The 23,244-nt window shown below is 43.8% G+C and overlaps 1 protein-coding gene across 9 annotated transcripts in view; it reads left to right on the top strand.

Moving 5' to 3' along the window:
• The window catches only part of Pld1 (phospholipase D1), a 209,617-nt gene that overhangs the window by 68,436 nt on the left and 117,937 nt on the right, over positions 1-23,244 (top strand). For all 9 annotated transcript variants that reach the window (XM_038347016.1, XM_038347015.1, XM_038347018.1 and 6 more), the window contains 5 exons: positions 13,320-13,507; positions 13,832-13,959; positions 18,114-18,259; positions 18,626-18,731; positions 20,381-20,446. In XM_038347016.1, the coding sequence (XP_038202944.1) occupies positions 13,348-13,507; positions 13,832-13,959; positions 18,114-18,259; positions 18,626-18,731; positions 20,381-20,446 (606 nt within the window). In that variant the 5' untranslated portion in view covers positions 13,320-13,347. The remainder of the gene's footprint in view (positions 1-13,319; positions 13,508-13,831; positions 13,960-18,113; positions 18,260-18,625; positions 18,732-20,380; positions 20,447-23,244) is intronic.

Below are 23,244 nucleotides of genomic sequence, written 5' to 3'. Positions count from 1 at the left end.
TTTTAAACTTAAACATGGTTGAATTTCTCAGCATTTCCTTGGTGACTTTTCTATTTGTTTGTTTGCTTGATTTTCTACACACAGGGTTATGTTACATAGCCCAGGCTAGGCTCGAATTTGCCTGAGTTCCTCTGCCTATTTCACCTGAGTACCAGGGTTAAAGCCGTGAGCACCCACTCCTGGTTGTACTTTGTAATTTGGTGTTATGTTATATCCCTTCTCTTAAGGTCCTGTTAGCAATGTTTTATATTTTATTTTAAAGGTTTAAAAGTTTGTTGTGCACATTTAGACTTTAATACTAAAATCACATGTTGTGTATACTATAATCTAGAAGTGTTGTTATGGGAAATCTCAGGGAAAGAATGAATTTTAGTTAATATTTCTTTAATGAATTGTCAGTTTCAGCATCAGTTACTGAAGAATCTGATCTCACCAATGTGTTCCATCACTGTCATAAATGAGAAACTCATATTTGTACACCTGATTTGGGGATTTTTATTTGGTTTCAGGTTGTTTTAATATATCTCAACATTCCTCCAGAATTATAGAAATTAGAATACAGAAATTATATATATATATATATATCAGAAGAAGACATAACTTATTGACTTATTTTTATAACTTCTGAACTTCTGATACGAGTTTTAATATTATCAAGGTCGGTAGGATATTATATGGAATTTTAAATAGTAAATTCACATTGAAAAGCAAATATTCAAGATCATAATTTTTGAACATCTGGACTTTCATTATCTTGTGCCCTCCATTTATTTATTCTTTTTGTTGTCCCTGGGTTTTAGTAAACAATCATACAAAACATTCCAGATTAGTGAGTTCTTTGAATTTTCATTTGTTATCACTCTGTGTGTGTGTGTGTGGGGAGTTAAGTATGTATATATGTGTGTGCATATGTATGTATGATGTATATATGTGGACATATGTAGCATGATACATGGGAAAATCGGAGGACAATCTGTGAATTGGTCTTCCCACCCGTCTTCATGTGGGTTCCTGGGACCTAACTCAGGCCACCAGCCCTTCACGGGAAGAACCTTTTTGTTATTGTTTGTTTACTCTTCTTTTGGCTTTTTGGGGGGCCCACCACCCACCTCCCAAATAAATCTCACATGGAGTCTTATTATTCCTATGAATGCTGGGCCCTAACTTGGCTTGTTTCCACCAGCTTTTCTTAACTTGCATGATTTTGTCCTCCTTTTGTCCTGGGCCTTGTCCTTCCTCTTCTCACTTACTGGCTTTCACTCTGACTCTGGGCTGACTGCGTGGCTGGGCCTATCATCGTCTCTCCTTGTTCTCTCTTGTTCCTTCTTCCTTCTCTTCATCCTCTCTGCCTGCCAGCCCCACCTATCCTTGCTGCGGTCTCGCTATTGGCCGTTCGTCTTTTTATCAGACCATCAGTTGTTTCAGACAGGCAAAGAATCGAGGCTTCACAGAGTTAAACAAATATAACATAAAAGAATGCAACACATCTTTGCATCATTAAACAAATGTAACACATCTTATTATTAAAAAATAATATTGTACAACACCTTTACTTGTTGAGCCCCTAAAATAAATGAGTTTTAATCCATATCTCCTCCTCTTCATCCTGATTAACCTAAGTAGGGTAATTCATGTCTGTCTTCGTTGTAAGTGACTATACACAATCATGTAGGATTTTTTCAGAGACTCTCACACCAAGCTTGGTTGTTTAATTGTGTATTTTTCCGTGCTGGGGATCTAGTCCAGGGCCTCAGGCTCCATCCCCAGCATCCTACAGAACTGACCTGGTAGCACATGCCTATAATTCTAGTACTCAGAAAGTGGAGGCAAGAGGATCAGATATTTAAGATCATTGTCAGCTATACAGTGGGCTTAAAGTGTTCCTGAGCTGCATGAGATCCTGCGCCAAAGCAAAATAAACAAAACCAACAACAGCAACAAAGAAAACCTCTTTGAGCCCTTCCCACTTCAAGTGCATTGTACCTGTTTGTACAGCTGGACACTGAAGTTTGCCTTCATTATTGTTTTTCTTCTCCGTGACAGTATTACCCTTGACTGAGTGTTTTTTCAAAACAATTGCAGTTTATTCCATGATTCTGTGTCTGTCGTGGGAAAGAGACACATGTCTTCTTTCATCTGTTCTGTCCCTGGATGGTAGCAGGGTTGGGGACACCTGTGTTCATCTGTTCTGTCCCTGGACGGTGGCAGGGGTGGGGACTCCTGTGTTCATCTGTTCTGTCCCTGGATGGTGGCAGCAGTACTTTATGGGTTTTGTTTGATTGGCTTTGTTGCTTTTGAGAAAGGGTCTCTTCATGTAGCTATGGCTGTCCTGGAACTTTTTGTACAGCCCAGATTTGCTTCAGACTCACAGAGATCTCCCTGCCTCTGCTTCCCAAATGCTGGGATTACAGGCTCGGTAGTTCTAACTATTTCTACTATGGCTACTTTCTTCCCTGAAAAGTGCTGTGTCTTATACAGACAGCCCCATACAGACGCCCCATACAGAGAGCCCCATATAGATAGCCCCATATAGACAGCCCCGTATAGACAGCCCCATACAGACAACCCCATATAGATAGCCCCATACAGACAGCCTCATATAGACAGTTCTATATAGACAGCCCCATACAGACAGCCCCATACAGACAGCCCCATATAGATAGCACCATACAGACAGCCCCATACAGACAGTCCCATATAGACAACCCCATATAGATAGCCCCATACAGACAGCCCCATATAGACAGTTCTATATAGACAGCCCCATACAGAAAGCCCCATACAGACAGCCCCATACAGACAGCCCCATACAGACAACCCCATATAGATAGCCCCATACAGACAGCCCCATACAGACAGCCCCATACAGACAACCCCATATAGATAGCCCCATACAGACAGCCCCATATAGACAGTTCTATATAGACAGCCCCATACAGACAGCCCCATACAGACAGCCCCATATAGACAGCCCCATACAGATAGCCCATACAGACAGCCCCATACAGACAGACAGCCCCATACAGACAACCCCATACATACGGCTCCATAAGATGGCCCCATACAGATAGCCCCATACAGACAGCTCCATACTGATGGCCCATACAGACAGCCCCATACAGACAGACAGCCCCATACAGACAGACATCCCCATACAGACAGACAGCCCCATATAGATAGCCCCATACAGACAGCCCCATACAGACAGCCCCATACAGACAACCCCATATAGATAGCCCCATACAGACAGCCCCATATAGACAGTTCTATATAGACAGCCCCATACAGACAGCCCCATACAGACAGCCCCATATAGACAGCCCCATACAGATAGCCCATACAGACAGCCCCATACAGACAGACAGCCCCATACAGACAACCCCATACATACGGCTCCATAAGATGGCCCCATACAGATAGCCCCATACAGACAGCTCCATACTGATGGCCCATACAGACAGCCCCATACAGACAGACAGCCCCATACAGACAGACATCCCCATACAGACAGACAGCCTTATACAGACAGACAGCCCCATACAGACAGCCCCATACAGACAGCCCCATTCAGCTAGAGGAACGTGATTCTCAGGTGTAGACTGCTTATCAACATTTCCTCAGGTATCTGAAGTCTGACTCCATCCAATGGAATGGGCAAACAACCCACATCATAACAAGTGTAGGCAACACATAGAGCTCTTTCAGTGATCCAGCAGGCTCACCTACAACCCAAGGGAAGTGGGCACACACACACACACACACACACACATGTGCCATCTCTTCCAGGCATTCTCAGTGCTAATTAGCTCTCACACTTTGTCACAAGCGCTGGTTAGACACAGAAACATCTGTTGAAGCTTCCTGAGGCAACGTAGTTGAAACAGGTAAGAAGAGGGAACCTCAGCTAAAGAACCGGTTCTGTCATATCAGCCGGTGGGGATGTCTGTGAGGTGCTGTCTTAACTGACGACTCATGTGGGTAGGCCCAGCTTACTCTGGGCAATGCCATCACTGGGCAGCCCATCTGGAGCTGTATAAGAGGGCTGGCTGAGCAAGGGAAGCAAACCCGAAAGCAGTTTGTACTCCTGTCCTTCCCTTCATGACGGACTGTAAGAAGAAATGATTTGTCTGTTTCTCCCAGAGCTGCTTTGGCCATGGTGTCTGTCATAGCAACAGAGAGCAAATAGGGCACATCCTGTGTGAGGAGCAGTTAGCACCCTTTCTTGAAACACTGTGTGAATGTTCAGTTCTTGGCTATACGAAGTTGACCATTTATTTATGTGGTATTTTGAATGACAGTGATCATCACAGGCTCTTAGGTTTGAATACTTGGTCCCCAGTTGGTGAAACCGTTTGGGAAGGACTGGGAGGTAAGGTCTTTGCTTGAGGCTATAAAGTTTCGAAAGGCCATGCCCTACCCAGCTAGTCCTTGCTTGTGTCTCATGTTTGTATCTCCAGATGTGAGCTCATAGCTACTGCTCCAGAGTCATGCCTACCTGCCTGCTATGCATGCTCTCCACCATGACAGTCATGGATTCTGACCTTCTGGAGCCGTGAGCGCCAAAGGAAACCCTTTTCGTAAGGGGCCTTGGCTGTGGTGCTTTACCACAGCGATTGGTCGGTGACTAAGACATTTAGAATAGAAAGGGGCGATGTTCTGAAGCTCGAGCATAAGTTTTCATTGTCAGATGTATAAAGAGTGCATTTGATGCAGGTAGCTTACGTTGAAGTGGTTGGCCCAAAGTAGGAATTCAATGAATGTGTATATCACTTTCCCATAAGAGTTGGATGTGCCTCTGGAAACAAAGTCAATAGAACTGAGACAAACTAGAATCAGCTGGCTCCTGCAAGGGAAGCAATGCTTAGCTCTAGGCTGTACCAAATTAAATGTGTTGGAAATTTTTTTGCCAGAAGATATGCACCTGGGTTGTTCGGAAGGGTATCCAAGTATACGGTAGGACTTAGGGAAGTTTTGGTGTGAATCAAGAAGCATCTTTTTTTTTTTTTTTTTTTTTTGCTGTCACTAGGGTAGTTCCTTCAGGAACCAATGGCATCTATAGGAACTTTTTGCTGCATCTGTGTCTTAAAGCTGCCCTGGTTGCTTGAGGTCAATATTGACAGTGGTTGTCAGGGATCATTATCATAAGTATGCACATGACATACAATACCAATTGAGATTTGCTAATGGAAAATTAAGCATGAATGTGGAGAGGTAGCTCATTGGTTAAGAGTCCTGTCTGCTCTTTCAGAGGACCCACGTTCAATTCCCAGCACCTTCATGGCGGTTCACAACTGTGTATAACTTCAGGCACAAGGGATGCCCCCTTCTGGGCTCTGTGAGCACTATGTACTTGTGTTGTACAGGAATATAGTCAAGCAAAGACTGTGACCTAAGAAATAAATCAAATCTCAGAGAAAGACAACAGAGAAGGAGCCATGTAAACACCTTCAAGCCACTGTGGGCTTGCTTGTGCCTTTAGCAACACAAGAGAAAGATTGTATCTCTGGCTCCTGGGCTCAAAGGATCTGAGCTCAGGTTACTTATCAGCCTCTTCTCTGATCTTGCCACCTTGGGAGGAAATCACACCGTTGTTAGACGTTTGCTATAAAGTCTTTCCCACGAAGTCTGGGGAGAAGTAACGGAAGATTGCTCTGGAATGGCCACATCGACTTTGATGTGGCATTCTGAGAGAAGCCAGACGGGGCCTAGAAATCACACTTAGAGCGAGCCAGAACAGCAAGCTGTCCTCATAGGCTCTGCGCCGGAGAGGAATGCGTGATTTCATTTCACATCATCTGCTTTTCTTGGCAGGGTTACAGGTGCAGGACAGAAAAGACAGGCCTGTGACTTTCAGGGCATCCAGTGCTCTGCTGATAGCTGGCGTCTCAACCTCCTGTCTCCTTCTCTGCTTATTGGTATTGTGAAAGCCACAATAGGACCGGTTTGTGTAGCTGTTGCTAAGCTACTGGAGGTGGTACAGCAGGAGCCCTTGGCAAAGGCCTGGTGCACTGAGTTCCCATAGCAAATCTCTGTTGGTTGCCAATGATCCATACCATTCATGCTGCCTTCTCAGGTCCTTTTCCCACTAGAAGGTCATTGCATATGATTGCCTCTGCAGGTTACGAGGGAGGCATCTTTCTGAGGTCTGCATTGGATTGCCTGTAGATAGCAGATTCCCTGTGGACAGCTTGCTTATTAAGCAATTTAATAACAAATAATTGCTGAACATGTGTTCTGTGAATTCTGAGTGGTCATGGCATTGTCCCATCCTTCCCCAAGAGAAACCCCATCTCCTGGAGGGGACACGTGTGCCCACCCTCAAAATGTTGCTTCAGTTTTAATGCATGCACTCACAGGCCCAGGAAAATATATGCTGTGTAAGAACAGTTGTGCATTGTGGGGCTTTAGACTCATGGGTGTCACCAAAGTCACAAAGAGGACTGGCTTCTCACTGCCGTGATAAACACGTGACAGAAACAACTGAAAGAAGGAAGGGTTTATTCGGTTCACGGTTTGGGGACATAGCTCATCATGAAAATGAAGACCTGGAGCTAGGCACTTCAGGTGACGGGTCACATTGTTTATGGAGTCAGGAAGCAGAGAGAGAAGAATGCGGAGGTTCAGCTTGCTCTCTTCACAGTTCAGTCCAGGTCCCCAGCCTGTGTGATGGCATCACTCACTCCGAGGGGTTGTCTTCCCAGCTCAGTTAATCCTTTAGAGAAACTCCCTCACAGACCTGCCCTTAGGCTCATGTCCCAGGTGATTCTAGACCTTGTCCAGGTAACAGATGATATATCAGCACTGCTATAAAGCACACAGGAGCCATTGTAATGGAGAACAAGGGGACAGTTCCATTTCAGGACTAAGGAAGAATTGCAGGAGCAGAAGGGAGAGCAAGCACCCAGGCCAGGGAGGATGAGGGGGGCAGTGTCTTGCTGGCTAATTCTGTCCACAGTTGGGTTGTCAGTGAAAGACTTACTGGCTTCCCTACGATTTCTGTGGTACAGTCCAGAAGTCAGAGCCGGAAGGACAGTGGCTAGATGGCATGTTACTTGGTGCAGCTAAGCGGAGGTGCAAGGCTGGACACTGCCTAGCATGTCAGCCTCGAAGACTACTACAACCATACAAACTTGCCTGTGCACATCTCTTCACTGAGTTAGAGGGCACACTGGTGGCCAGGTCACCTTCACTCTGGATGCACATCTCCTGCCTCTGCCCCTTCAGCTAGGAGTGGTAATGTAGTTCCCTGAGGGGACATGGACATTCTGGAGTTGATGGTTGGTCAGCCACTGACAGTAAGGACAGAATCGTCATGGTCATCTGACCTACTCTGTACCACTGACATCTACTTTAAATTTTTTAAATTGATCTTATTATTTTAAGTGTATGGGCCTTTTGCCTGAATGTATATCTGCACATCGTATGCTTGCAATTGCCTGGGGAGTACATGAGGGTAACAGATCCCCTGGAACTGGAGTTACAGACGGTTGTGAGCTGCTAAGTGGGTGCTGGAAATTTAACCCAGGTCATTTGGAAGAGCAATTATTTTGCCATCTCTCCGGCCCCTGACATTGAATTTTTGGATGAAAGGACTTAATAGAGGTCCTACTAATCTTTGTGGATAAGATAGTCTTCTTTTAAAAATTTCTAAGATCCAAGAAAAAGTTAAATGGTTTTTAAAACTTGTTTTTATTTTTCAAAGTATATAGTTTGGAATATGAAATATACCAATACTTTATTAAAAGTCAGTTAAACTAAAAATATGTTTTTTCAAACTTTGTTGTATCACTGAATATTTAGGTCAGTTTTGAAATTTCAGTTATGAATTTTATGCTTTAGAGAATACAAGTCTGTCCATGAAAGTAAATTCTGTGCAATCATAAGGAGTTCTGTGATATAGATGGCCCTGTCATCATGAATTATGGAGACCATAAATCCTATTAATTAATTTCCTTCCAATGGCTTAATTATAATTCACATTCATAGTTATGATTTGGTTTTGGGCTTTGAAAACCATCCTCTTGATAAGCACAAATAACATGGGAAAACATGGAAGGACCCTGTAGATTACATGGGAAAAACATGGAAGGACCCTGTAGATTACATGGGACAAACATGGAAGGACTCTGTAGATTACATGGGACAAATTGGAAGGACCCTGTAGATTACATGGGAAAAACATGGAAGGACTCTGTAGATTAAATAGGACAAACATGGAAGGACCCTGTAGATTACCCAGAAAGGATAATAAACACATAAACACTGTCTTAGCTAGAGTAACCACAATCCTGCCCCCGTAGTTATTGAAGGTAAGGTAGACATTAACAGAAACTAAGACACAGCATTCATTTCACAGGATTAAATGCTAGAGTTTTTGCTATTGTTCTTTTTAAAATTAGATTTGCCTTTTTCTATTAAATTTTTTCATATAATGTATTTGCTATGCCTTAATCATTTTCCAAGTGAGAGTGAGCGACCTTCCCTCCCCAACCTCTCGTGGCAGATGACAGATTTGTTAACTGAACTTTGGAGTTAGAGAGTTGCCTCCCTCACTTCCTGGACAAGGGACAATGTCCTCTCTTTCCTAAGTAGCTCTTCAGAGTATGGCTGCCAGCAGGACCCGGCTCCCCAATTGGCTATGGAATTGTACAATGCCTGACACGTGATATATTCAGCAAATGTTAATTCATGTTAATGTCTACTTTACCATCAATAACTATGGCTGGCAGTATTCTTGTTACTCTAGCTAAGAGAATGTTTATGTGTTTATTATGTGAGAAGAAAAATACCTGTTCTCATTCCCAGCCAGTGGTAGAAGCACACACTTCTAATCCCAGTACTTGGGAGGCAGAGGCAGGCGGATCTCTGTGAGTTTGAGGCCAGCCTGGTCTACAAAGTGAGTTCCAGGACAGCAAGGGCTACTACATACAGATAAACCCTATGCAAAACAATAATAATAATTTTTTTTAATTTTGAAGAGAAAACCCTATTTTTCTGATTCCTTCGTTGAATGATGACATTATTAAATGGTTGCTTTAAAGAGTTTTGATTCTAATATTCAAAACCAGAGAAAAGAAAGAAAAACCACCTTATTAACCTAGATAACGAATGCATGCAAACAGAATTGTAGCCCAGCTGCTCTTATCTCTCTGCTTACAGCACCTCCTCTTTGTACAGGGTGAGGCAAAGACCCACAGTGTAGACTTATAAAGAGAAAAGGGAATGGATTCTTATCTCAGATGGAAAGCCAAAGGGCTTATCACAGTGCTGGGTAACTCAGGCTGGAACTATGGCAGCTGCTCTCCCCCAAGATAGAGGAACAAGCACGACCTCTTTATCTGATTGTGAACACCAGCAATAGAATTGTGGGATACAAATTCATGCAATTGTGTGGAGTCCAGTAAAGCAGCAATGCTCAAATCATGCTTCTGTTTCCCGCCGTTAGTGCTAAGATCTTTACAATCTGATGTGTAAATATGCAAACCTTTTGGGTCCCCTAAAATTTCTTATGATCCTTTGTTATGATTCATGGAAATTCTGGAAGCTGTCCTGACATGTTTCCATCTCTATAGTGATTGTGGATTTGGATGATCCTCCCCAAGGTGTGGTGTTGAAACTTGAGGACATCTCTTATTGTCATAGAACACAGGCGTCATAGAAAAGATTAAATTTCTGGTCATTCAAGCCATGAAATAAAACCAATGAGTATGAACCAAGGTTATAGCATATTAGAATCAGTCAATTCCACTTTAAAAAGTCACTCCTCCTTAGAAGAGATCATTCATTCAGTGGTTAGTTAGGAGCAAATGGTAGTTTGAATAAAAATGGCCCCCATAGGCTAATATATTTGAATAAGGGAGTGGCACTAATTGAGAAGGAATGGGAGGTGTGTTCTTGTTGAAAGAACTGTGTCACTGAGGGTGGGCTTTGGGGGTTCAAAAGCCCATGCTAGGCTCAGTGTCTCTCTTCTCCTGATGGATCTGTAGAACTCTCAGCTACTCCTACAACACCAGGCCTGCCTGTGTACCGCCATGCTCCCTGTCATGACGGTAATGAACTGTATCTCTGAAACTGTAATCAAGTCTCAATTAGATGTTTTCTTTTATAAGATTTGCCTTGGTCATGGTGTCTGACCAAGACAGAGCATGTTTACTCTTGCAGAAGACCTGAGTTCAGTTTTTAGCAACCATGTAGGGAACCTTAAAACACATGTTATTCAAGCTCTAGGGTCATTGATGCCTTCTTCTGGACTCCGCAAGCACTCCCATGCACATAACCACACACACACACACACACACACACACACACACACAAACACACACACACACACACATACACTCTCTCTCTCACACACACATTCACATATTTAAAAAGACATCTTAAAAATATAAGAAGTGACTCTGACACAAATTGAGTACCCTTGGACAAATATCTAAATTTCATAGAGTATTAAATAACAAAATTGTGCTTATCATACAATGAATAGTTTATACTAAATATTGTGAGTTTTTCTTTTACTCTTTCTGTTTCTTTTCTCTCGGCCTGAAAGAAGATATTTATTTTAGGACAGGCCAATGCCTTTCCCCTACGAACCCCAACATCAAAAGTAGTCTCTGTGTATTAATCACATTTTTAAAGTCTAAAACTTGGCCCAAAAGGAAGGTCATTTGGAATAACCTCCCTTTGCTATGCTGAGGAAGTGGAGAAAGTTAACCATAAGTCTATTTAATTAATAAAAATCTCTAAAATCTTTAAAAGTTAACGAATGACAATAATATGATATAATTTCTGACTTGGTTTTCCTTATCTCAGTTCCTCTTCCCAGTACCTTGTCTTTTAAATAATGCAAAGCTTCATGGTCTGCCTCTAATAAGTGACTCTTTGTTGAATTAAGGGAAAAGGAAGCAAATATTTTAATTGTGACCCAAGGCAACACCTCCCCAATAGGAGCTGAACAAGCAGACAGTTTTTGCTGGAAGGCACTCTGCCACCTACTCTCTTATTTAAATGCAAAACTACTTCGAGTAATTGCTGGAGATAGGAAGTTGGTTAAATTATCATGGAGGCTAAACAACTTTACGACATCATATATATATATATAGTGACCCTAGATTGAAATTCATAAGCCAAGACCCCAGGACTGAAATGGCTTTGTCCTGCAAACACTAGAATGTAGGAAAATTTCATTTCCTGTTTGGCCATGACAGTTAGCATGTATAAAGACTTGCCCAAGGATATGTGTGAATATCAGCCCTTTCAAGGCAGTTTACTCATCTCCAAAAATTAGAAAGATAATTTGAAGATGAGAGAATTGCAAGGAAGGGATAGAGGTAATGGTAGCCCAAATGATTTAACAACAGTAAGGTATAAACTTAAACTTAACCTTCTTACAGTAAAGGGAGTGTAAGAGTGAAGAGTGGGTGGTTTCTCAGTTCACAGGGAACCCCAAAGTATAATCACATACACAAGGCAACCCAGAATTTCCCTTGCTACCCATCTTTGCATTTCCAAATGAAGTCTCTACCAGACGCAGTGGTGGCGACTTCGGAATGGTTTTGGAGACTTGTTATCTTAAGAGCTGTTCAAGTTGGCCCCATGTGACACACCCAACCTCTCCACAGAACCAGAAGCCAGCCAGGTGTCCTCCCCTCGGGACAAGTCTACTCTCAAGAAGTTCAAGGCTTTGGAGGAGGCCTGGGAAGAACGTGGGATTTTATAGCTGTTTCCCCAACCCACACAGCAGGTGTCTGCTGTAGAATATTCCTTTATATTGTGTGTATATGTCACTGTGATTGGTTTAATAGAAAGCTAAGTGGCCAATAGCTAGGCAGGACTTTCCAGGCAGAGAGAACGTGGGGAAGAAGGGCAGAGAAGCTAGCCAGATGAGGAACGAGTCAGACATACAAAATGGGATAGAGGTAAAAGTCATAATTTAATAAATATATGGGGTTCGTTAGAAACAAACCTAAGTCCAGCTACAGTGTTCTTTAACTCATCTTCACATTTTCTGAACTTCGTATTTGATCTATCAGTGTGTGCGTGTGTGTACATGTGAGTGTGTGCATGCTTGTGCATGAGTGCATGTGAGTCTGTGTATACATGCCACTGCACACATGCCGGAGCATGACTGCCAGGAGCTGGTTCTCTCCACTGTGGGGTCCAGAGCTGAACTCAGCTTTGTATGTGGCAAGTGATTTTATTGACTGAACTGTCACACAGACCCCGTATTTAAAGTTACATTCGTTGCTTCTCATCCACGGTGAATGCAACGCTAATTTATTGCTTGTGAGCTGTCATAGACAGCCCACATGTGTAGAAGAGTTTGCCATTTGAATCTCCCCTCAGCTTAGGCCCGGTTCTAACAGGGGTGGTTTCTCTATTGGGCGATATGGACTTTTTAATCCAATTCTGACAGCAGTACTCAGAGCTTACTCCTCCATATTTTAAATGGAAAATAAAATCTATATGAAGTCTTTCCCCTGGGTACTGATGTGCAATGACTCATGTTATGAAATGTCAGGATGAAATAGAGCCAGCTTTCATGAAAAGGGGAGAGAAATAGAATCCCGACCTCTCTGGTAGCTTTAGGAACAGGTGTATTAGTCTGTTTCCTTTCAAGACTGTGGCCGTAGCCTCACGGCTCCTAGTGGTTGTGCACATCACTTGGGAAGTCAGCTCTTGAAAAAATGTAAGACCGTTACACTGTCATACAAATTTTATTTTAATTATTGTGTGTATGGTACATGTGTGTCAGAAGATTTCTGGGTATCAACATTTGCCTTTCCAGCAAGTTCCTTTACCCACTCAGCTGTCTCATCAGGCTATAAATATGATTTCCAAATCTGAATATTTGGATGTGGAAAATTCCCTCGATTTTCTTTAAGAAAGTGCTGCTTATTTTACATGTAATATACATTTTACATACACTGTTCTCCCCTTCCTTCCTTCCTTCCTTCCTTCCTTCCTTCCTTCTTTCCTTCCTTCCTTCCTTCCTTCCTCCCTCCCTCCCTCCCTCCCTCCCTCCCTCCCTCCCTCCCTCCTTCTCCCTCCTTCTTCTCTTGCCCCCTCTCTTTCTCTCTCATATTTTGGGTCTTACTATGTAATCTTTGCTTGCCTGGATCTCACTCTGTAGCCCGAACTAGCCTTGAACTTACACAGATGTTCCTGCCTACATCTCTAGAGCACTGGGATTACAGGTGTAGGCCACCATGCCAGGCGATTTTCTATTTTTAATTTGAATGTATTTATTAAACAAGGAGGCATATCTTCAGTTGTGAAAAAGCAAATGTGTTTGAGTGATGCCTGTCCTTCCTCCTCAGCCCCTCTGCTTGCCTGTCAGAAGTCAGCATGTCACTGAAAAACGAGCCCAGGGTAAACACTTCAGCGCTGCAGAAAATTGCCGCAGACATGAGCAATCTGATAGAAAACCTTGACACGCGGGAACTCCACTTTGAGGGAGAGGAGGTGGATTTTGATGCCTCTCCTGGAGACCCCAGGACTCAGGAAGGTAAGGACACACAAGACATCCTCAGGGTTGGTTGCAGGGCACGGTGGTAAGTAACAGAGCAGCCACCTTCCTCGGAGAGAGGGCTTTCAGAATCTTACTTATTTTAACTATGATTCTATTTTCTTCTTTTTTATTCTGTCTGCTCATGGCTTTGTCTCTGTAACACATTGGTCACTCTGGTGACCGAATCCCACAGCCTACATGACCAGGCCCCATGTCCCTCAGCAGCTCTGCGACACTTGATCAGCCCCACCTCAGGTCTTACAAAGGTGCTGGGTGGTTCTGCCTGTGACTGGAATAACCTGTTCCCTCTGTCCTTTGCAGAGTACATCCCATTCTCTTCGATTTACAACACACAAGGATTTAAGGAGCCCAACATCCAGACCTACCTCTCTGGCTGTCCCGTCAAAGCCCAAGTCCTGGAAGTGGAGCGCTTCACGTCGACCAACAGGGTCAGGGCACTTTGGGTTCACCAGTTCGGGTTTTTGTCAAGCGCCTGTCCATAAACAGCCTGACTCTGGATCCCCCCCGACCCCCGACTGTGATGCTGCTGGTTGAGCTTTAGTTGCAACTTCTGTGTCCTTGTTATTTTTAATTCTGCTCTTTGGGGCCGACACCCAGCTCCCCAACAACCACTCCTAGACTTCTTACTTATGAGCACCCGGCCGTAGCCAGGCTTGTTTCCAGCTTCTCTTAACTTCAACTATGCCGTCAAACTTTTGCTTCTGGGATTTTATTTTTCTCTCTTCTATATATCTTTCTTCACTTCTTACTCCATGGCTTACTGTGTAGCTGGGTGTCTGACCTTTTACTGTCCTCCTTCTTTTCTCGTTTCTTTTCTTCTCTTTCTATTTATTCTCTCTGCCTGGCAGCACCGGCTACTTCCCTCTCCTGCATAGCTATTGGCCATTTAGCTCTTTATTGGACCAATCATGTGTTTTAGACAGGCAAAGAATCACAGCTTCACAGAGTTAAACAAATGCAATGTAAAAGAATGTAACACAAATAGCATAAAATATCTCAGAGTAACTCTAACCAAACAAGTGGAAGACTTGTATGACAAGAACTTAAAATCTTTGAAGAAAGAAATTGAAGAAGACACCAGAAAATGGAAAGATCTCCCATGCCCTTGCGTAGGTAGAATTAACATAGTAAAAATGTCAATCTTACCAAAAAGCAATCTACAGATTCAACGCAATGCCCATCAAAATCCCAGCAAAATTCTTCACATACCTTGAAAGAACAATACTCAGCTTCATATGAAAAAGCAATAAACCCAGGATAGCCAAAACAATTCTGTACAATAAAAGAACTTCTGGAGGCATCACAATCCCTGACTTCAAACCCTACTACAGAACTACAGTACTGAAAACAGCCTGGTATTGGCATAAAAACATAGAGGAGGACCAATGGAACTGAATCGCTGACCCAGTTATTAATCCACATACCAATGAACATCTGATTTTTGACAAAGAAGTAAAAAATATCAAATGGAAAAAAGAAAGCATATTTAACAGGTGGTGCTGACATAACTGGATATCAACATGTAGAAGAATGAAAATAGACCCATATCTATCACCATGCACAAAACTCAAGTCCAAATGGATCAAAGACCTCAACATAATGCTAGCCACACTGAACCTTATAGAAGAGAAAGTGGGAAGTACACTTGAACGCATTGGCACAGGAGACCATTTCCTAAATATAACCCCAGCAGCACAGACACTGAGAGAAACAATTAATAAATGGGACCTCCTGAAACTGAAAAGCTTCTGTAAAGCAAAGGACACGGTCAACAAGACAAAACGACAGCCTACAGAATAGGAAAAGATCTTCACCAACCCCACATCAGACAGAGTTCTGATCTCCAAAATATACAAAGAACTCAAGAAATTGGTCATCAAAAGAACAAGTAACCCAATAAAAAATGGAATACAGACCTAAACAGAGAACTCTCAATAGAGGAATCTAAAATGACTGAAAGACACTTAAGGAAATGCTCAATGTCCTTAGTCATCAGAGAAATGCAAATCAAAACAACTCTTATATGCCATCTTATACCTGAAAGAATGGCCAAGATTAAAAACACTGATGACAACTTATGCTGGAGAGGATGTGGGGTAAAGGGAACACTTCTGCATTGCTGGTGGGAATGCAAGCTGGTACAACCCCTTTGGATGTCAATGTGGCGATTTCTCAGAAAATTAGGAAACAACCTTCCTCAAGACCCAGTAATACCACTTTTGGGTATATATCCAAAGGATGCTCAATCGTGCCACAAGGACATGTGCTTAACTATGTTCATAGTAGCATTGTTTGTCATAACTAGAATCTGGAAACAACCTAAATGCCCCTCAACCGAAGAATGGATAAGGAAAATGTGGTACATTTACACAATGGAGTACTACACAGCCGAAAAAATAATGACATCTTGACATTGCTGGCAAATGGATGGAGCTAGAAAACATCATATTGAGTGAGGTAACTCAGACACAGAAAGATAAATATCATATGTACTCACTCATAAGTGGCTTTTAGACATAAAGCAAAGAAAACCAGCCTACAAACCACAATCCCAGAGAACCAAGACAACCAAGAGGACCCTAAGAGAGACATACATGGATCTAATCTTCATGGGAAGTAGAAAAATACAATATTTCCTGAGTAAATTGGGAACATGGGGACCATGGGAGAGGGTTGAAGGAGAGGGGAGAGGCAGGGAGGGGAGCAGAGAAAAATGTAGAGCTCAATAAAATCAATAAAAATGCAATATATTTGCATCATTAAATGTTCCAGAGTATAAACAAATGCAATACATTTTGAACCTGTAAGTCCTCTTCATGGCTGAGAATTGCACTTCTCATACACTCTCTGCTTATCCTCTGCCTTTTCCCCTTTATGAACAGTGCTCCTGGTTGTTGGAGATGGGGCTGTCATAGAGCTTGGCAGGCATCTCTTGCTCCTCCTTCTTCTGCCTCCCCAGGGTTGAGATTATAGGTAGGAGACCCTATGCTGCTCCAGTGTTTCTTTAGCTTGGTTAGCATTCAAGTGCAGGCGAGGTGGTTTAGTAGAGAAAGGCACTTGCTTCCAAGCCTGAGAGCTTGAAGCTAGGTGAGGGAGTGGAGCCTGCCTCCTGGAAGTTGTCCTTTGACCTCCACTTGAGTTCTGTCACATATAGACACACCCACAGGCACAGACACTTACAGAAATAAGTAACTGCATGAAAAGAAACAAACAAATAAAAATAATATCATTCAAGACAATTTGTTAATTTAATAACTAACTGGCAAGATGTTTCTTTGTCTCCAGTATTTCTTTTCACTGGGGCTTTTGGGACAAGTGACTAACTGAGGTGCCCATTTAATATATCAAAGCAGACCTGGCCACCAGGTTCTCCCAGCATCCCTCAGTCCCTACCTGTTACAGGGTATGATTGGCACACCCCGAGCCCTACCCATGGGCTACCCTTTTCCCAGCTACCCTTCCCTATAGAATCCAGTGGCTTTGGTTAGCCAACCCTTTATGTCTACCATTTACTCTCCTGGCTGTCCACTCTGCCTCTCCTTATGTGACCTGGCTCAGGGTCATGCCCACTCTGGACTCTCCAGATGCCCTGCATCTGCCTATTCTTTCCCTTTTATCTACAATAAACCTCCTCCACATACCTAGGTGCAATCATGTCCTTCCTTTTTATTTCTTTATTGCATTCAATATCCATTTTAACTGAAGGACAAGTATTAGTCAAGAGAAACTTTATTTTCCTAAGGCTTCTTTAGCAAGAAAATATGTGTGCTACTTATTCTCTGAAAACAACAAAAAAATGTCTGGACATAGAATAGTAGGTGCTATATTCAGAAACACTGCTGAGAAAATTCTGCTGCAAATTTTGTCTCTTATTTTTGGATTCTACTCTTCAGCCTCCTGGACCCCACTCTTCAGCCTCCTGGACCCCACTTTTCAGTCTGCTGGGCTCTCTTCTCAGTCCCCTACATGTGACCTTCTGTATCTGGAGCTCCACCCTCAGACTCTGAGACTCCATCCTTTCTGGTTTCTCTGAGCACTAAAAGGCTTTAGATAGAGGAAGCTATCTTTGTGGAGCAGAGCGGAGTGCTCAGAAACAGACTGGAATAGGAGAGGGTCTGCGTAACTGCTTGACTGGTGCTGCTTGGATTTCATAGTAGTAGGGGACCTTTTTCCCTCCGGTGAAGTACTAGTCAGGATTGGGTAGGACATCACGGGTTTCTGCCTCACAGTACATACAGAATCATAACCTTTGGTCAGGGGCCGTTGACTTCCCCCACCCCCCAAACTTCCCTATTCCTCTGCATCCTCCCAGTCTTTTGAGGGCAGGTGAGGAACCACTTTTAATGCTGGTTTAGAGGCTTGATCTGTCTGTACTGCTATGCGGACTATAGTTGACACCACCCTGGTGTCCAGCCTGTGCTCTGGCCTCTTTTCCTTCCCACCCTTGCTCTTCCTTTTTTAAGAGATAGTCTCATGTGTTCTTTAACATCACTTAGCAATTAGCTGTTGCTTGCTGAGAAATTTCAGAACTTTCCCCATCTAAGATAACAACCATTTTTTAAAAAAACATCTATCACTGCAGGTGCCAAGTATCAATCTGTACACTATTGAATTAACACATGGGGAATTCACATGGCAAGTTAAGAGGAAATTCAAGCACTTCCAAGAGTTTCATAGAGAACTGCTCAAGTACAAAGCCTTCATCCGAATCCCCATTCCCACCAAAAGGTAAGTATGGCAGAACTAACATAGTTAACCCCCTGTGTGTGGATGAAAGTGTGTTTTATTCTTTTCATAGGCTGACATGAATGGGGTAGACATTTTCAATGGCAGAGCTATTTTAAAAGTAAGCCACCTCAGCTGCATGCATTGGTGCAAGCCTGTGGTCCCCAGTGCTTGGGAGGAGAGCACAAAAGGACCAGGAGTTCAAGGCTAGTCTTGGCTACATAGTGAGCTGGAGGCCAGCCTGGGCTACATGAGACTGTTTTTAAACATTGGCAGGAATGAAAATAATAAGTCATGACATGAAAGATAATATGAGGTAGTCAAAGAATCGTCAAAGAGCTGTTTGCATTGTGTGTGTCTGTCCTCTAGACATACTTTCAGAAGACAGAATGTCAAAGAAGAGCCCCGAGAGATGCCCAGTCTGCCCCGTTCATCAGAAAACGCAATCCAGGAAGAACAGTTCTTTGGCAGGAGGGTGAGTCTTTCTCTGTTGTACTTGTTACTATTCATGTGTGTGTACAGTGATCCAAAGACAACTGTGGAGCCACTTTTCTCCTTCCATCTTTTCATGGCTTCCCAAGATCAACCCCAGGTCTTCAGGCTTGTGTGGGAAACCCTTTTACCAGCTGAGCCCTCTCTCTCTGGTTCTGGTCTTGAAAATCCTTTCTCAGTGCTGAAAGGGTCTAGCACCTAAAGAGAGGGGTGAAGCTGCTGCCCTCCCCCCATTGATGGCTGGCTAGTTTTCTCTGGACCTTAGCCATCGCCTGGTCTCCCAAGCCAAGGAGGAGACAGTGTGCTTGTTTGATGGATGATGGGACAGTGATCTTCCCAGTGGAACCTCCCTGGGGACAGCGGTCTTCTCAATGGAACCTCCCTGGGGACAGCGGTCTTCTCAATGGAACCTCCCTGGGTTTGAGGAGAGACGAACACTCAGCACACTCCAGTCGGTTTTGAGATCCAGTCCTAAAAAGCAGATATTTCCACCCATTGATTTGATTTCCGATAGCTCGTTTTAAATATATGTGAAGCCATTTTCCTCCTTAGACTGGTGGTTATGGCCTGAAAACAGAGAGATAGAGCACAGAAGATACAGGTCAAGGGCACAGGTCTGCCCACCCTGGTCCGTGACTGCTGCTACCAAGGCAGGTGATAGTTTGTATTAGCATATTAGTAATATATTAGTAATTCTGTTGTTTTTATCAGCTAGCTCAGTCTTAGAATCTGAAATGTGTGTGCTTCAGGGAACAGAGAACACCAACTAGTCTACATGAAACCCTGTTTAAAATAAAATTTAAAAAACTTACCTATTATGGGCAATCCTATTCTGCTAAGTATGGAGGAGTAAAAGCAGGCAGCTTGAGCCCAGCAGTGACATCCTTTAGCCCAGCACCCAGGAGATCGAGGCAGGAGGATCTCTGTGAGTTCAAGACTAACCTGGTCTACAAAGTGAGTTCCAGGAGAGCCAGGACTGTTACACAGAGAAACCCTGTCTTGAAAAACCAAAAACCATACCAATTCAAAAACCAAAACCCAAATCACACAACTCAAGGCTTGTTTGCTTTAAGGTTAAAGGTCACTAGGAGAGGAGCCTCTATATGTGGCCGGGAGGGTTCCATAGATTAGGCTTACTGAGGGGAAGAACCACCTTAACCATGAGTGCCCACGGGCTAGGGCATAGACATGATTGCCCATGGGCTTTTACCATTGAGTGCCCTAGGCTAGGGCACTGGACTGACTAGAAAGAAACCCCTGCGTTCCCCACTCTGGCTCTGCCCAAGTGCTGAGTGACCAGCCAGCCTCCCATCCTTGCCCCGACCCCTTCTGCTCCGCAGTGGACAGTGTCCTCTCAAAGGACAGTTAACCCTTTCTTGCCAGGTGTTTTGTCACAGCAGTGATGGAATGACACAGGCAAAGACCTAAGGATATTGAAAGTTAAGTATTAATAGCAAGAAGAGGCTTAAGTAACACCCCAAGAAAATGGCGAGTGTTCTACCTTCCTGCCTTAGACAGAGTGTAGTGACTGGCAGATAGATGTTCGGTGAGACCTGATCCCATCACTGTGATTGTTTAAATTTTGAACAGACATGATGATGTTCAAGTGTTTTCCAAATATTTTTATTGTAGAAGCAACTGGAAGATTACTTGACAAAAATACTAAAGATGCCCATGTACAGAAACTACCATGCCACGGTAAGTACCCTCAGTGGGCCTGAAGGAACCAATGAGATCCTGAACTGTAGCTAACTTTGGATAATTTCATGAACTTAAGCGCTTTTGGCTCTTGAGCCGCACTAAATTATTAAGGACAAAATTGCATTGGCAGTCGATCTGGATCCAGTTTGCAATGATGATACTGCTGTTCCTAAAATATTCAGTAGAACTTGGTATGTCTGTGGCAATAGAGTCAAATGAAGTTGAAATGCTACCGTGGGTTAGATACCTAGAAATCAGCCCTCTTCTCCGAGAAACCATAAAACCTTTCAACGCAAACTGTCAAGCAGGGTTGCATACCCCCAAATTATACGGAGCATAATTTCACTGCTGTCTGAATACCCCCAAATTATACGGAGCATAATTTCACTGCTGTCTGATTGGTGTTTTCCTGTGAAAGTGAGAAGCATGGGAAAACTAGGGAAACGAAGAACTCTTGCAAAATGTAAGAAAAGAGAGGAGAATAGTCGGGCCGAGCAGAGCCACAGGGGCTGAGCCAGGAAGGCCTACTGCCAGCTAGCAGGAGGAAGCCGGCTTTGCAGGGTCAGCAAACTAAGAGCTTTGCTTTGGAGAGGCCCTCGAATGGGGAGGGTAGTGTTTTTAAAACTTTAGCATTCAGTTCTGCTGAAGTCTAAACAAGGGCAAATGCCTGGATTGTGATATTTCTCTCTGGTAGCACAGACAGCGAGGTTAGCCACACGAAAGTGTTGTGTGTAGAAGGTATGAGCCCGCACAGGTGAGACTTGGCTTCTGCCCTGAGAATGGTGGGCCATAAACATCGGCACTGAGGAGAGGAGAGGAAGGGAAAGAGCCTGGCTCTGCTGTTTCTTGTGCGAGAGCTTCCCCACTGCTGTCTGCAGGGCCCAACATATATCCAGCTGCTCCCTGTTTACACACAGGGCCCGAGCCAGGCTCTCATGCTTCCGTGGTGGCCTGCAGTGCAGTGGTCATGAACCTGGGGAGCCTTTCCAGGCTTGGTAATCCTGGCATCTCGGCCAATCCATCAATGTGGGTCTCACCTGTAGCTCTCTAGAGAAGAACGGCTAGGCGTCTAATTCCATCTAGGATTTAGGAATTTGTCTTGTCAACAACCACCACTATTTTAGCTAGGAGAGCGGTTCCCAGCTGTGCTCTCTGCACTCAGGAGTGCTGCCCCTTGACTGCACAGCTGTGCAGATGTGACCTGACACCCACACGCACTGCCCTCCCTTTCTCTTGCTCCTCTGCCCACGACCTGACTTGCACCGTTGCTTTTGGCCTAGAGTAGCACTCGGTGAGCCCAGGCTTCTGCCCTCCCAGGCGCATCATCACTTGTCAGAGTGTTATGCGGACTGAAGGATGTGTGTCTCCTAAAAAGATGCTTGCCTTAATTACCTCTCCAGTCACAAAAGATGTTTTCAAACTGAAGCCACATTGTATTTATAAACCCCAGGTGACCTTAGAAGCACTGTCTTTGGAGGAGGAAAACTAGCTTCCGAACTAAGGAACGTACCCTTCTCCCTTGTTCCTGATGGTTGGCCGGATGGTCCCTCCCTAATGATTGAAGCAAGGGTACAATTGATATATCTTAATTCGCTGACATTTCCCCTCATGGTAAATTTCGCCTAGCCTCAAGACCAGATCCACAGACCACATATCGTTTTGTAAAATTAGATTACTGTCTCTACGTTTCCTGTAACACTGTATGCCCAGCTCTGTCTCTCTCCAACTGACTTTTTGATACATGATCTCTCACTGAACCTGGAATTCACCAATTAGGAAGGTTGGCTGGCGGTGGGACTCCCTCCTCCCAGGCCTGGGATTGCAGACACTTGCTTCCATGCCCAGGGTTTTATATGGGTGCTGGGGTTCTAAACTCAGGTGCTCATGTTGACAAGATAAGCACTTTCCCCACTGAGACGTCTCCTCAGCCCTTAACTCAGACATACCACGGGCCACAAGTCAGGGGACCTGATAGCATGTGTGTTTAACTCCAGGACTGTGCAGATCTGTGTCTGAGAGCTGGGGATGTGACTCAGTTTATAAGAGCGCCCCCTAGGTTCAAGGTTCAGAACTGCACAAACCAGTTATAGTGGTGCAGGGCTGCAACCCCAATGCTCAGCAGGGAGAAGGAAGCGAGGGAATTGCAGATTCAAGGTGGTCTGCAGTTGCATAGTTTGAGGTCACCCTGGGCTAATTTCACTGATGAGATCCCTCTTCCCCCTTCATCTCAAACAAACCTACAAAACAGCAAAAGGAACACCTGTCTTTGGAACCTGTGTGTGGGTGTTTTTTTTTTTTTTTTTTAACAGAAGTTTGGCTGATTTGCATCAAAAGGATTTGGGATTAAGCTAAGCATAGCTAAGTTGCTATGGTGACAGATGTCAAAGGCCCAAGATGGAGTTGCTTTTGTGGTTTTGCTTTCGGAGGGTTTATCCAGAGGGAGCTGGGCTGGGCCTTGAAGCTTTTGAAGCTGGCAGGACTAGTTCTTCCCTCCGTTTTTACACCTTCCTTGGTTAGTTGTTGATTTTGCTGCAGACAGACAGACAACGACCTTTCCTCCAAGGTTCGTGGAGACTTCTTTTGTCTGTATTTCCTCCTTTTAGCTCTGACAGAGTAGCCCAGCTTTCAATGTCAGTCTCCCCAGGGAGAGTGCCTCATTAAGTTCTTACTAATTTGTAAAAATGGCCAAACGTGTCAATGCAAAAAATGCAGCGCTCACCTCACAGGGAATAACAGGTTATTTTGGAGCCAAACATGAGTGATCACACGCTGGGAACACAGACTCAGGTTTCCCC

This window comes from Arvicola amphibius, chromosome 11 (genome assembly GCF_903992535.2).
Source record: "Arvicola amphibius chromosome 11, mArvAmp1.2, whole genome shotgun sequence".
Taxonomy (NCBI): Eukaryota; Metazoa; Chordata; class Mammalia; order Rodentia; family Cricetidae; genus Arvicola; species Arvicola amphibius.
The sequence above is the reverse complement of the archived record's forward strand: the minus strand, read 5'-3'. Positions and strand labels throughout refer to the sequence as shown.